This window comes from Choloepus didactylus (genome assembly GCF_015220235.1).
Source record: "Choloepus didactylus isolate mChoDid1 chromosome 25 unlocalized genomic scaffold, mChoDid1.pri SUPER_25_unloc1, whole genome shotgun sequence".
Classification (NCBI taxonomy): Eukaryota; Metazoa; Chordata; class Mammalia; order Pilosa; family Megalonychidae; genus Choloepus; species Choloepus didactylus.
The window spans coordinates 4,831,183-4,846,589 of NW_023637606.1; the positions used below are offsets into that span (position 1 = coordinate 4,831,183).

Consider the following 15,407-nt stretch of genomic DNA (forward strand, 5'->3'; position numbering starts at 1 on the left):
GGCAGAGAACATCCCTGGACAGAAAGGCAAAACACACGTGCACACACATACGCCTAGGAGAGAAGCATTCCAACAGACTTTCGAAGGTATGGGCTATGGGACTACCAAGAAAGAGCTGTGAGAGCGGCTGTCTCCAGGCCTAAGGAATTGGCAAGATAATGAGGGCCAACAGGAGGCTGTGCTGGATACACAACTGAAAACGTTTTCTTATACTACTCAAACTAGTGATTCCCAACCCTGGCTGCATACCAGAGTCACTTGTGCCTTTTCTTACTATACTCAGACACTCAGAGGTCATCCAACATGTCAGAGATTCAGACTCTGTGGGCTGTGGGTACTAAGCCTCTCTGTGTTCATGAGAGCTCCCCAGCTGATTCTGATGCTCAGCCAGGTGGAAAGCTACTGCCTCCGATCAACAGATGTGGAAAAGGCCCAGGGAGATGGGGTGGATGGAGGACAGAACTGGATGTGAGGATGGACCAACTGAGGATCCCAGTCTGGAAAGACAAAGCAATGAGGGCATCTGGAGCTTAAAAAGCAGGAGGGAAAGCACAATTATGGGGTAGTCTCTAAAGCCTCAAAATGCATAGGAAAGGAAGTTCTACTCTACATAGTTGATAAGAAAGTAATCATCCCAAGAGGGTATACACGCCAAATCCAGAAGTGGAGTCTTCAAGAAACACATACCGACTAATTAATTAAAGGACGGTAGGGATTATCTGAAGCACCAAAACCCACTCAGACTGGATTTCCTGAGGACAGCTATTACTCACCCCCACACCCCAATACTCTCCAGGAACTAGTGCCTGAGGCAGATTACCAGGTGAGTGTGGCATTTGATAGGTAGAGTTGAAGTACAAAACATTCCTTTTCTCTTCAGTCTATAATTTATACAGCATTTGCTGGAAATGGTATCCCCTGAAAAACAGCGATATGTAATCTTCCCTTGTGCTCAACGGCATCCCTCAAAATGAGAGTCCTCGCTGATGAATTCATTCATTCATTCATTCATTCATTCAACAAACACTTCTTGGATACCCACTCTGTGCCAGGCCCTGTTCTAGATGCAGGGGATCCATCAATGACCATGACAGATAAAAATCCCCACCCTCGTGGAGCTTATATTCTAGAGGAGGGGCCGCCAACAAGTAAACTACGGCATGCCAGGTGGTGATGTGTGCTGTGGAATAAAATGAAGCAGGGTAAGGGGGATAGGGACTGTGGATACAATTTAAAATAGGGGGCCATAGAAGTTCCCAAAGGTAAAGTAAAATTTGAGACGTTACTGAAGGAGATGAAGAGCAAGCCATAAGGATACCTGGGGGGCAACTATTTTAGGCAGAAGAACCAGCAGATCCAAAGGCCTAAAGGAGGGAGTGGTCTGGAGCCTGGGAGAGTGGGTGCGGGTAGGACTGAGAAAGCCAGTGTAGTTAAAGCACAGTTAGGGAGAATGGTGAGAGAGAAGGCCAGGGAGGGATCGGGGGCCACACTGGCTTCTGGGTTGAGAAGTTGTCAGACAGGTCAGGGTGCAAAGGGGGGAGAGCTGAGTGGTGGCAGTACGGCTGAGAAGGGGTAGCCTTCTGGAAATATTTTTAAGGTTAAACTGACAGGATGTGCTGTTCAATTGGCTGTTGAGAGTGAGAGAAGAGATGAGTCGAGATAACTGCAAGTGTTTTGGCCTCAGCAATAGAAAAAAAATGGACTTGCCATCTACGGTGATGGGGGACAGACTGCAGGACGTGCAGACATGGGAGAGGAAGATAGAGATTTTGTTTTGAACACTTCTGATGTGCCTATTAGACATCCAAACGGAGATGCTGAATTGGCAGTTGGATATATGTGCCTTGAGGATGAAACAGTATGGTCTAAAGATGAAATACATAAAGTATGCAATACTGATTCCTTCTTATCCAGTCCCTCTTCTGCCTTTAACTGGATCTTATGAACTGGAATGCCTCAACCCTCCCTGGGCTCCTTTAACTTATAAAAGAGATACAGGAGAACATGGTCAAGAGTGGGGTCTCTGAAGCCATTCCTATTCCTTACTAATTGTGTGACCTGTATAACCTTGGACAGGTAGTCTAACTATTCTAACTCAGTTTCCTCATCAAGAGAATGGGGATAACGGTACCCAACTCATGGAGCGTTTGTGAGGGGTGAGGTTTACCAGATATGACAAGACTTTGAACAATACCTGGGGCCATCTCAGGGTTTCCATAAGTGTGGGCACTTGTTGTCATTCCCGCATTAGTGCAGTTCAGTATGGAAACCTCAGGGCACCCTCCAAGAGCACGGTGCATCGCAGTGGGGGATCAGGGCCCCACAGGTAGACAGGCCTGCCTGCGGATGTGCACCAAGAAAAGGAAGGGGCTAAAAATAGGCCTCGGAAATCCTGAAGCTACAGCGATCGCAACACCACTGCTGATTTAAGAAGACATCAGCTTCACGGAGTGCGCTCTCTGGGGGTTTCAGAACTGTAACCTTGTCAAAAGCGCTCAGGTGGGATGTCAGCGCTCCACTTGACACACGGTCCCTCTCTTTGGAAGTGCAGCAAAAAGGCCAAAAGGCAGTGGCCCAGATCCTGCGGCTGGGCCTAAACGAGGGGAGATGGGGCGCGACTCTCCGGCTGCCACCAAGGATCCGGGGGAACTGGCGGGAATTGGGGGGGGGGGGCAAGTTCGGGACGGAAAATGAAAACGGACCTTCTCCGTCCTCGGCGTGGGGCAGCCCCGCGGGGGATGAGAACCTCACAGGATTGGGGGCGGGCAGGCCAAGCCGGGGAAGTAGGGGAAAGACTGGGTCTCCGAAAACGAGGGGGCGGGGAGGGAGCGTGGCGCGCTCGGGCCCAGCACCAGGCCCGACGGTCTATTTACATCCGCGGCCGAGGCATTCAGGCCGCGCTTCCCGCCCCCCTCGGCCCCAGACCTGGCCTGCGAGGCGGAGGGGCCTCAGCGTCGCGGCCCTAGCGGCCTCCCGGCTCCTCTGGCCGGACGGCGGCAGGGGCCGGGGCTGCCAGGAGGAATGGGCTGAGCCCAGCCTGTGGGGACGCAATGGGGAGCGACCGCGGGGACTGCCGTGCCGCTCGCCCGCAGCGGACGGGACCCCGGCACTCCGCGGCGCTCACCCCTCCGGCCTGTGGCCTCTGAGCCTCCCGCCGCCCGTTCCCTGGCCGCCAGCTGGCCCCCGACGGCGCCTCCCCTACCTTCGTTCGCCAGGTCCGCCATTTTACTTCCTTAAGCCCTCCCACAAGGCCCCGCGCCGGCTCGGGCTCGCCTGCTTTCGGCCAGTAACTCCCGCGCCTGCGCACTTTCCAAGCCGACTCCTGGCGAAGCCGGCGGCTCGCGCCTGCGCGTGGAGCCCGGCGGGGAGTCGCGCTCCTTCTCGCCCGCCCCGCCTCGCCTCGCCTCGCCGCGCGCCAAGCACGCGCCTGCGCACTGACCGCCCCGCCTCCTTTTCCCGCCGACAGAGTGGGCGTGGGCAGGGCTGGGCGCATGCGCGGCGGGTGTCTCCGCGTGCGGGAGCAGGAACCGGACGCCTTAGGTCTGTGCTCATTTCCCGGGGGTTCCCCGAGGGGAGAGAGTGAGCCGTCCAGGACGCCGCGACCGAAAAGCCCTGCTCTAGGTAAACCGCTGGGCCTCGGGGGCTTTCCCCACGCGTGGGCCTGGGGGGTCAGTACCTTCGACAGACGTTTTCCTGAGGGCCACGTGGGCAGGCGGCGGGAGGGGCGTGGGCTGTGTGTGTGTGTGCAGAAGCCGGCCTCGGGGTTCAGGATCCCGGGCGCTTGCAGCCCTCAAATGCAAATACGGGTTGAAGGACCCAGCTCCGAGGACCTGATCTTTCCGAGCAACCGGGTCCGGGGCTGCCACTGCTCCGATGCCCTGACAGCACCAGGCACCCAGGCGCCTCCTTGTCCTGTCTGTACCCCCAGCTGGAGTCAGGGGAGGCTGGAGCGCCCCGTCTATCTCCTGGAAGAAGGAGACACCCTCGCTAATGCCCTCCTTTCCTTTCTTTTTTGTGGAACTTCAGGCTGGGTTCCAGAAAGGAAATCTTTCTTTAAAAAGGGAAACTGAGTCAAGGCCACCTCTCGGCTCCAAGCTTCCAAAGGGCATCCTGCTGAACGTGGAATCGGTTCTCAATCTCTTATAGCTGATCCCTCTCACCTTTGAACTTAATACCTTTCTTTATAGGTACTTTTTTGTTTTAAATTTTTATTAAATACTTTATATAGCCATTTTAAATAGAAGCAGGCCCCTGCTTCTCCTTGCTCTCTCATGCTTGCTGCAGTTCGGCCACACGGGTTTTCTGCCCTCAGAGCACACCAAACCCCTTGCAGCCTCAGGACCTTTGCACTTACTAGTCCGGCTCCTTGGAACTTTCTCTTAATGGAGGTTTGGGTCCCAGCTTCCCGTCTTTTCCAGTAGGATCCAGAAGACAGGTCTGACAGCCCGGGGGCCTGATCTGGCCTGTCTGCCATGTGTGGCCTGCAGGCTAAGGATGGTTTTTACATTTTTAAATTGTTGGGGAAAAAAACTCAGAAGAATAGTATTTCGTCACGTGAAAATTGTGTGAAATTCAAATTCATTTCTATAAATAAAGTTTTATTTCAAAACAGCAACACTGACTCATTTACATTTTAGCTCCGGCTGCTTTTGAGCTGAGACCTTTCAACAGAGCTGGGCTGGCCAGCGAAACTTAAATATTTACTATTTGTTTTTTTTGTTTTTGTTTTTCAGAAGTTTCCCAACCCCTAATCTAGAACACATGCATTTACAGGGTCATCCTGTACATATCTGTACAACCAGTGGGGTGTGGTAAATATTTAACAACTGGTTTTCTGGGGGAGAATGTATGTGTGGTTGCATATGTACATATATGTGTATATGTATAGTTTATTCCAGATTTCACTATCATTTCTCCATCACTTTCTTAAGTCTGGAAGACAGAGTCAATAAAACATTTAAGTCACAGTTTGTAGTGTTTGTTGATTTTCTTGGTGTAAATACTCCAGCCGTGGCTGATTTCAAGCTACTAATGTAGAGATGCACAGTAGCACATCAGATTTTTTTCTAGAGCCTTGCTAGTTTCTCAAAAGTGTGGTTCCCGGACCAGAAGCATTTAGCATCACCTGGAAGCTTGTTAGAAATATAGAATCCCAGGAGCCAACCTAGACCTGAATCAGAATCTGCATTTTAACAGGATATCCGGGCGCTTCATGTGGACATTTGATCTTGAGAAGTGCCCTTTAAGAACTTTTTGTAGGGAACTTTTATTTACTCTTGTTGGGGGAGGAGGGGTGTTTTAAATTTAATACCATTAAAAATTTCCTCAACTTTAGTTTCTAAGACACTTTGATTCTGCTGCCATAGATTTTGCCAGTTGACTACAGGCGCAAGCCTCAACCCTGAGTTAGAAATTCCCAAGAAATACATAGGATGTCAGTGCTGCAAGGGACCTCGGGGGTCGTCTGTCCATCTGGTCAACCACGGTGTGTAGAACTCAGGTCTTCTAATTTTTAGCTTGTTGGTTTCATTATATTCAGGTTTTCCCAAACATATGAAGGTCTTGTCAGCCTGTGCCATTCAGCTGATCCCTCTGAACTTTAATGAACTTAACACTTTTCTTTATACGTCCTTTTTTGGTTTTAAATTTATATTAAATACTTTATATTGCCATTTTAATTAGAAAGTCACTAAGCCATGAATAGCTGGAATAGATGATGGTAACAAATACGAAAACAGTGTGTTTAAATTCTAGGTAGATACTGTTGCCTGCCAAGCTGTTGAGCTTGCAGCCTGCTTTTGCTTTGATGTAAAGAGAGATTAGCAAAAATATTAGAGGGATGTTAAAGACATAGCACTCAATGGAAACTTTCTCCTTGACAACAGAATAACTAACCCATGTGATTCAGTGTCATTTAATGCCATATCTCCATAACTGCTCAAGTCATTTCACATACCACATTCATCCCACACTTGGGGAAACTCCCAGCAACATGCCATGACTTGCTAAATATAATCCAGTTGTGGTTTTTAAAGGGGCATCGAGAGGCGCAAAACCCGTCAGCCTGACGAGCTAACCAAAATTTCCACTGCTTTCATAATTTCTCATCAGTGCCAATGGCTGCAAACATCATGCCCCACAGACCTCCCTTTGCCTTCTTTATCTACTTCCCTCTTAACAAATTACCTGAGTGTTCATTAAATGAGTATTTATTGGTTACTGGTTACCTACCGTGGTGCCTTTAAAAGATGGCCCCAAATTCTTTGACCCTCCTCCCATCAGGAAGCTTCCCCATTCTTGAATGTGGGTAAGCTGGTGACCAGGAAGTGTAGTGAAAGTGACACTAACTTAGGAAGCTGGTTTGCAACTGGGCAGGGGATATACCTTCCACCTCCTTCCCTGGAACACTTGATCTTAAAGCCTTCAGCAACCATGCAAGCAGCCCATCCAGCCGCTCCGAGGAAGCCCGAACGCAGAGAAGCCCTGAGCAAGCCATTCCCCCAGCTGTTCTCCCTCCTGCCCCGACGCATTGCTTGAGAGATGTCAAGCCCTGAGATAGAGTGGCCCAGCCTACCTCTTCTCTCACACACAGAAACCGTGAAAGACAGACTAAGTGATGGCTACTGTTTTAAGTGTTGGATATCTGCTACATCATAATACATATCCTTCATCCCTGGTGTGCACCAGGCACTGTTCTAGACACTGGGGTTCCTGGGAGGAACAAGACAGACCTGCCTCCATGGAGCTTTGTGTTCTTTTGCAGGGAGATTGACAATAGACAAGTAAGCAAATACGATTTGAGATAGGGACAAGTGGGGCAAAGAATAAAACAGCATATTGTGACAGTGGCAGAAGGAGGCGGCACTTTAGATTCCTGGTTGGGGAAGTCCCCTCTGAGGACGTGTCCGTTGAGTGGATCTGCAGGGGAGGCATTTTGGATAGAATAGCACGATCAGAGGTCCCGAGGCAGATGAAGTCAGGGAGGGGCACATGCAGGGCCTTGAAAGCCACAAGGAGAAGTTTGGGATTTTTCCCAGTTACAAGGGTTTCGTGCAGGAAACAGAGGGATCCAAATGGTTTCGCCTAAAACTGCCAATTGGCCTCCCTCTTATCTGCTTCCTCCTTGGCTCACCAGCGGACAAGACTTAGGCTCCCTGGGCCCAGGCTGAGCTCTGACCATGAACTTCCTTCCTCTGTATCCAAGGAGGAACAAAATGGCTTCTGGAGCTGAGCGCCAGGGAAATGGGCTTTCAGGCTGTGATTCAGTTCTCACCCTTCCACCATGAGCAGGGAGCCTGCCTGGGGAGTACTTGCTCTGTGCCCAGCCCCATGCTGAGGTCGGGGACCCAGAGATTAATCAGATACAGTTTCTGTGGGGTGGAGGGAAGTCACCGTGGGTTGCCTCCGCTGCTCGTCACCCTTCCCTGTCCTCCCCCATCCATCCTGGCGGCCGGATGTCCAGTGTGACCGACACCAGCCCCTTGTCCGTAATAGTGGGGACGCCTGACCCACGCTGGCACATCAGTGTGCTTCCCCAGGAATTTAGGATTGGGATAGCCTCTCCAGAAGCCGGGCCTGGGTCCTGTCAACTTGGGGGGTGGCTGTGCAGCCGGGGACAAGGAGTGGTGGGAGCTGGGGAGTCCCGGGGTGTCACAGCCTCTAACTCCCAAGCCTTAGCAATGGCAACTTTCTGTCATGTTTCAACATTAACTCTGCTGTTTCTTCTCTCTCCCTCCCTCTCTCCCTCACTCCTTCTCTCTCTCTCCCTGACTTAAGCTAACTAGTGAATTTCTGTTATATTTTTAAATTCCAGGTAGATTCTGTTGCCTGCCAAAGTGATGAACCTGAAGCCTGTTTTTTTCTTTGTTGTAAGGGGAGAGTAGCAAGTGTTAGAGGGATCTGAAAAGATAAGAGCATAATCGAATGTCCATCAACAGGAAAATGGACAAGCCAGTTCATCCATACAGTGGAATCTACAACAGTAACAAGGAATGAACTGCTTATTGCAACAACAAGGGTGGACCCCCAAATCATTGTGTGGGGTGAAGAAGTCAGACACAAAAGAATATACACTGTATGATTTCATTTATATGAAATTCCAGAACAGGTAAGACTCATCTATGGTGATAGGACAGTAAGCAGGTCTCTGGGTGCTTGGGGCTGGAGGGGGTGATTGAAATGGGGCACAAAGGAACTTTCTGGAAGATAGAAATGTTCTAAATCTTGATGGGGGGGTGGTAATTGATGGACATATGCATTTGTCAAAACTTATCCAACTGCCTTGTTCCCAGGGCTGTAAATCTCCCTGGCAACACAGGATATGACTCTCAGGGATGAATCTGGACCCGACATCGTGGGATTGAGAACATCTTGACCAAAAGGGGGATGCAAATGAAACGAAATAAAGTTTCACTGGCTGAGAGATTTCAAATGGAATTGAGAGGTCACTCTGGTGGACATTCTTGTGTACTATATAGATAATCCCTTTTTAGGTTTTAATGTATTGAAATAGCTAGAAGTAAATATGAAACTATCAAAATCCGACCCAGTAGCCTTGACTCTTGAAGACGATTGTATAACAATGTAGATTACAAAGGGTGACAGTGTGATTGTGAAAACCGTGTGAATCGCACCCCCTTTATCCAGTGTATGGATGGATGAGTAGAAAAATGGGGATAAAAACTAAATGAAAAATAGAGTGGGATGGGGGGATGATTTGGGTGTTCTTTTTTTATTTTTATTTTTTATTCTTATTCTGATTCTGGTATAAGGAAAATGTTCAAAACTAGATTGGGGTGATGAATGCACAGCTATTTGTACTGTGAATCGATTGTACACCATGGATGATTGTACGTTATGTGAATATATCTCAATAAAACCGAATTTATTTGTTAAGAAAACTTATCCAACTGAAGTGTGTGCATTTTATTATATGTTGTTTGTACCTCAATAAAGCTGATTTAAAAAATAACTACCGTGTGACTGGGTCTCATTGGGCTGCCCCGTCTTTTGCTCACTGCGCCCACTGATGCCAGGCCTAGTGTGAATTTCCTAGAAACCAAAAAGCCAACTCCAAAAACCGATGAATGGTGTGTATGCCGGTTTGAATGTATTATGTCCCCCCAAATGCCATTATCTTCGATGGAATCATGTGTGGGCAGATCTATCAGTGTGAATTAGATTTTAATTCTTTGAGTGTTTCCATGGAGATGCGCCCCACCCAACTGTGGGTGATGACTCTGATTGGATAATTTCCATGGAGGTGTTGGTCTGCCCATTGGGTGGGTCTGAATTAAATTACTGGAGCACTGTATAAGATCAGACAGAAGGAGCAAGCTGCTACAGCCAAGAGGGACACTCTGAAGAATGCCCAGAAGCTGAGAGAGGAACTGCAGTTTGAAGATGGCCATTGAAAGCAGACTCTTGCTCCGGAGAAGCTGAGAGAGGACAAATACCCTAAGTGCAACTAAGGGTGACATTTTTGAGGAACTGCAGCCTAGAGAGTAACATCCTGGGAGAAAGCCATTTTGAAACCAGAACTTTGGAGCAGACGCCAGCCACGTGCCTTCCCAGCTAACAGAGGTTTTCCGGACACCACTGGCCATCCTCCAGTGAAGGTACCCGATTGCTGATGTGTTACCTTGGACACTTTATGGCCTTAAGACTGTAACTGTGTAACCAAATAAACCCCCTTTTATAAAAGCCAGTCCATCTCTGGTGTTTTGCATTCTGGCAGCATTAGCAAACTTGAACAGTGTGGATTTTGCAAAACGTCACGGGGAGATGGAGGAGATTATCATACATAGGTCACCCAAAGTTGCCCCAAATTCCATAGATACTGACGGACACTTGCACTGTACCGGCCGTTTGGGACACACAGGGGTGAGCAGACATTCTGTCCCTGCTCTCAGAGAGCTGGCAATTAAGTGGGACATTAGGCATTAGTCAGTCTCACTGGAACGAGCATTCCTGGGTTAGGCTGGCAGGGGAAAGATGGAGTTGAAAGATTCAGTGCCAAGAAGTGACTGGACAGAGGTGGGGTTAGATTTCCCTGATCAAGGCCTCTGGATGACTCAGCTGGATGGTGGTGCCAGTCCCAGAGAAAGGGCACAGGAGCCGCGGAGTTTGCAGGATCTCTCAGATGGGCCTTCTGTGTGCTGTGTAGACAGAATCCAGGGCTGATCAGCCCAAGGGCCTGTCTAGACTCTGACCACGTCCCCACTCAGGCACAGAGCCTGGGAAGGCAGCAGTCTCCAACTCTGAAAGTATCCAAAAAGTTTGGTTTTTTTTTTTTCCCTCACGGTGCTGATAAAAAGTCCTGAACCGAAGATCGGGACCCCTCGGATCTAATCCCTTTGCTTACTTGTGCCTTGGTTGGACTGAGGGCCTCGGCACGAGTTAACCTGTGTCTCCAGGTTTCTCCCGCTCTCAGCTGCCCTGTGGTCTGGGCAGGGGTCCCCTTCTCACACCCTTCCCTGTCCTCCCTCAGTCCCCAGGGTTGAGTTCCTGATGGGGGTGCCCACGAGAGGGGGTTCCCCTGAGCTTAGCTGGCACGCCGGGGCAGCCTTTTCTGAATTCCCTCACTCCCTCAGTCCCACATTCTGCAGCAGCTCAGTATGGCCTGCACCTGGGAAGGAATACTTGACTTACTTTGTTTCTCATCTTTTAATTTTATTAACTTTTCATTTTGGAATGAATTCATGCTTACAAAAGAGTTGCAAAAATAGTACAAAGAATTGCACTTACCCTTCACCCAGCATCCCCAAATGTGAACATCGGCACAGTCCCGTCCAGCAATGGCCAAGTCTTATTCCCATTTCATCCATTTCCCACTAATGTCCTTTTTCTGTTCCAGGACCCAGCCCAGGGTCCGGCATTACATTCAGATGCTGTATCTTAGTCTCCTTGACTTTAGAACAGCTCCTCAGTCTTACTATTTCTTGATCTGACACTTCCAAAGAGTATTGGCCAGCTGTTTCATAGAATGCCCTTTCATTTTGAGTCTGTCTGAAGTTCTTCATAATTAAATGCAGGTTGCCATCTTTGCGGGAATAACCCGATTTGTACCCTACCGAGCATAAATTAGATCATTTGGTTTGCGTGATGTCTGCCAGGTTACAATTTTTCCATTTGTAATTAGTGAGTATCTAACTGGCAGATACCTGGATACTGTAAATAAATAGGGACTATTTGAGAATAGCCTTTCACTTTGGCTCCTGTGGACTTTACTATCGCTGTATTGTTGCAATTTAGCAAACAAATCGGCCTCCTTGGCTGGAAGTCTGGAATCGCCAGACAAAATCTGAGCTGCAGGTACAAAGAAAGAGGTTGTGTCACCCAGTGGGCACTGGGGGGCGGCAGAGGGCTGGGAAGGAGCCAAAACTTAGTTCCAAGGGGAAAAAAAGCAGTTCTGTTCCCTCTAAGTAAACAAAACTTGCTAGGACTCAAAGGCTCCTCATCAGCCTAGGGTCTGGCATCTTCCAAGAACCAGGTCAGGGAGGCTCGGATGGTGGGGACTTCAAGGAGTAGGATGTTTTGGTGGCACCGTGGCCTGGCTTGCCCTGAGACTTATGCTCCCGGCCTGATCCCGCAGTTGCCAAGCCTTATGGATGCACCATCTGTAAAATAGGGGCTCCTGATCCTGGGTGGGCTTCAGGGGGCCTGAGAATCCCTCCTGATCCTGAGGGGAAAATGCATGGCACTGAGGGTGTATCAGTTCAGAGACTGATTGCAAAGCCCCCAGGCCCACCTCTGGCAAATTTAAGCAGCAAAGGAATATGCTGGAATGTTATTGGGATATTAGATCAAAGAGCAAAGAGAAGAAACTGGGTCTTGGGAGTGGGAACCTTTTCCAGACTCAGCAGGGCTCCCCCTCAAGAATGCCCAAGCTTCAGATGCTTGCCGTCTTTTAGTCACAGAGCTCACGATGCAGGTTCTGAGGAGAGTGTGTCATATGGGACCAGTTTGGCAGGACACATTATTAAATCCCTTCCACCATCCCGATCCCTGACCCAATCCAGTCCACCCGTTTCTCCACCAGGTGTTTACTGAGTGCGTGCCTCTTCTGTGGTAGGGATGGGGAGACAGATAATAAACACTAAAAATCACAAGCAAGAATGACAGTAGAGCATTTTTAAAAACAAAGGCTGTGAAGACAATAAAACCAGGTGAGAGTGATGGGGATGGGGGTGGTCAGGGAGGGCTTCTGGGAGGAGGCGGCATTTGAACTGAGACCAGAAGGGTGAGAGGAGCTGACAATGCAGAGATTTTGGGGAACTTGTTCCAGGCAGGGAGAATGAGTGGCTGATTTGGGGAAACAGCAAGGTGGCCGTTGTGGCTAGAGCAGGATGAGTGAGGGGCGGGAGGTCAGATGAGGCTGGAGGGGGCTGGGGGAAAGAGCCTGAAGGGTGTCCTGGATCCTAAGGAGGGCTTGGGGCTGTGTGCTGAGTGTGGTGGGAAACCCAGAGGGTTCTCAGCCAGGACAGGAAGGAACCCCCGACTCACTCTGCACCAGCCCCTTGGCTCCTTGCAGCTCCCCACACACATCAAGCTCATCCCCCTATGTGAAGCTGTCTCCCTCCACATGTGAGTGCCGTCTACACAGCGACGGCGTCTAGACCCACTGGAGGAAGGCAGTTCCTCCAAAGAGAATTGGGGTGTTACTCCAAAAGAAGGGGGGATGGATGCCCAACAGCCAAACCCCCCACACGTCCATTACAGAAGGTCAGTAGCTTTTATCAGCTTCTAGAAGGGGCCATGATCTCAAAATAGGTTGAGAATTACTCTTCAGTATGGTGGCTTTCAGTATATATTTGATACATTTTACATTGCAGCCCAGTACTATATACGTTTGTATGTGGGGATACCTCATATATATGGAAATAAAAGTTTTATGAAGCAAAACTTTATTATATTTGACACACCTGATTTTTCTGTTTCTTTCCTGGTCCATTTTAAAACAACCAACCAACCAACCAAACTGGTCACAACCCATGAGCATGAGCTCCTAACCCTCTTGACCTGCTGACTGGCAAACAGCTCCAGTGTGCCTCTCACGTCACCCCCCTTTCCACCCCCACTGCCCCAACTCCAATTTGGACCCCGAAACACACTTGTACTGTTTTCACAGGTGCCTAATTGTGCTCCCCGCTTCCAGTTTCTCTCGGTGTAATGCGCTCTGCCAGAATCACCCTTTCTAAAGGCCAGCTTTGATTATGTCAACCGCCCCCCACCCCCAACCGGGGTGACCTCCTGAAGGAACCTGATTTTCTTTACTTCGGCCCTTCCTTCTCGCTCCTTCAATGATGGGTCACATTTCCGCCCCCTTCCCGTGATCATCAGGAACAGCCCCTTCTCCAAGAAGCCTTCCCCAGTCTGTCATTCATTCGTTCACTCACTCACTCACTTGTCCATCCGGGAAGTGTCTGTTGAACATACACGAGATTTGGGAAATACAGTGGTGGGCAAGGCAGACAGATGACAGCTCTTCCCCCATGGAGCTTATGGGAAGGAGAGATTGGCAAGCGATTACAGTAAAGTATGGTGTGAGAGAAACGGGGTGTGAATGATCCTGATCTAGCTGGGGAAAATCAAGGGAGGCTTCCTGGAGGAGGTGCCAGTTAGGATGAGCGCAAAAGTGGGAGGTGCATGTGCACGTGTGCGGTGGGTGGCCTGGGGCTTAGGTGGGACGAGCATAATGGTGAATGTGCCAGTTTGTATATATTGTGTCCCCCAGAAAAAGACATGATCTTTTAATCCAATCTTGTGGGGGCAGATTGGTTACTCTTTTTGATTAGGGTGTGACCTCTTGAATGGATATTTCCATGGAGATGTGATCCACCCAACTGTGGGTAATACCTCTGATTAGATTATTTCCATGGAGATATGAACCCCGCCCATTCAGGATGGGTCTTGATTTAATCACTGGAGTCCTATAAAAGAGCTCACAAACAGGAGGAGCTCAGAGCAGCTGAGAGTGACATTTTGGAGAGAAGCTGAGACAGACGTTTTGGAGATGGCCGCTGAAAGCAGACTTTTGCTGACACTTTGGAAACGCTAGGCCAGGTGTGTCCTGGGATATGCTAAGACAGGAACCCCTGGTGCTTAGAGAGAAATGCCCTGGGAGAAAGAACCAAGAACACACAGGAGCTGAGAGAGGAGCTGGAACACAGCCCGGAACGAGCAGACGCCAGCCACGTGCCTTCCCAGCTGACAGGTTTTCTGGACGCCACTGGCCTTCCTTCGGTGAAGGTACACTCGTGTTGATGCCTTAATTAGGACATTTTCATGGCCTTCAGACTGTAAATTTGCAATCAAATAACCCCCCTTTATAAAAGCCTATCCATTTCTGGTATTTTGCATAACAGGGGCGTTAGCAAACTGGAACAGTGGACAAGCCAAAAGTGAGACAGTGGGGTGACTTCCAGGAGCAAGAAATCGAAGCTTTGAATGGTGGGGGATTTGCATGGGGCACAGGAGGTGGGACAGACAAGTGACCTTGTTACTGAGGTTCGAAAATGATGCAGCGAACTGGTCAGAATAATTATTTATCCCAGTGGTTCTCACCCAGGGGTGACTCTGCCCCCCAGGGGACACTCAGCAACGTCTGGGGACATTTTCGGGCATCACATGTGTCTGTGCACATGTGTACTGGTGTCCAGTGGCTGAAGCCATGGATGCCACTAAAATCCCACGATGCTCAGGACAGCCCCCACCCCCGAGACTTTTCCGGCCCTCACGCCAAGGTTGAGAAAACTTGATAATACACTAATAACAGCTAACAATTATTGAAAGCTTATGTCAGTGCTTTTTGTGTATTAACTTTTTTGTTACAACAACGTGGTGAAGTAGGTATTTCTATGATCCCCTTTTCCAGATGAGAGAATGGACTTAAGTAATTTACTCGAGGGCACAAGCTGGTGACCACGGAGGTGGACTTTCGGCCTGGGACCGTCTTTTTCTGGGGTGGCCCCCCAGCCCCTCTCCACGCTGCCTCTCTTGGCCAAGGAGGAGTTGGCTAGTGGCGACCAGGGCGAAGTGACTGGATTACGGGCATTTTTGAGGACTAGAAGGGGTGAGGGAGCAGGACAACGTGGGTGACTCCCCGGGTTTCTGGCTCAGGCAGGTGGGTGGGTGGTGGCTGTCACTGTGAGGTGACAGAGGGGTGGAAGCTGCTAAGTAGGAATGGTGGGGACTCACAAATGTTCCTGCCTTCAGGAGCTCTCTCGGAGGTGGGGGCTGTACACACACACACACACACACACACACACATAACTGAGGAACTGGCAAAGTGCTACCGGTGTGCCAGGAAGGGGGAGATTTTCCCTCTGGCAGGAACACCCATGCCAAACACGCAGGGCCACCTTCATGGAAACAATCCAGTCAAAGGTATTAACCCACAGTTGGGT

At 49.5% G+C, this 15,407-nt stretch overlaps 1 protein-coding gene and 1 long non-coding RNA gene across 7 annotated transcripts in view; one reads left to right on the forward strand and one right to left on the reverse strand.

Annotated features, from left to right (window-relative positions):
• RANBP3 (RAN binding protein 3) overlaps nucleotides 1-3,270 on the reverse strand; it is a 58,954-nt gene extending 55,684 nt beyond the window's left edge. For 2 of the 6 annotated variants that reach the window (XM_037824290.1, XM_037824288.1), the window contains exon 1: nucleotides 2,195-2,625. In XM_037824290.1, coding sequence (XP_037680218.1) covers nucleotides 2,195-2,300 — 106 coding nt within the window. In that variant the 5' untranslated portion in view covers nucleotides 2,301-2,625. Of the gene's footprint in view, nucleotides 1-2,194; nucleotides 2,630-3,202 lie in introns of those variants that run through there. The other 4 variants (XM_037824292.1, XM_037824289.1, XM_037824287.1 and 1 more) reach the window with 4 other exon arrangements.
• A 235-nt stretch (nucleotides 3,271-3,505) lies between these two features.
• LOC119525401 lies at nucleotides 3,506-8,350 on the forward strand. The gene is made up of 3 exons (XR_005214960.1): nucleotides 3,506-3,621; nucleotides 7,814-8,107; nucleotides 8,292-8,350. It is a non-coding gene; the product is annotated as an uncharacterized LOC119525401 (long non-coding RNA).
• Nucleotides 8,351-15,407: the final 7,057 nt, after the last annotated feature.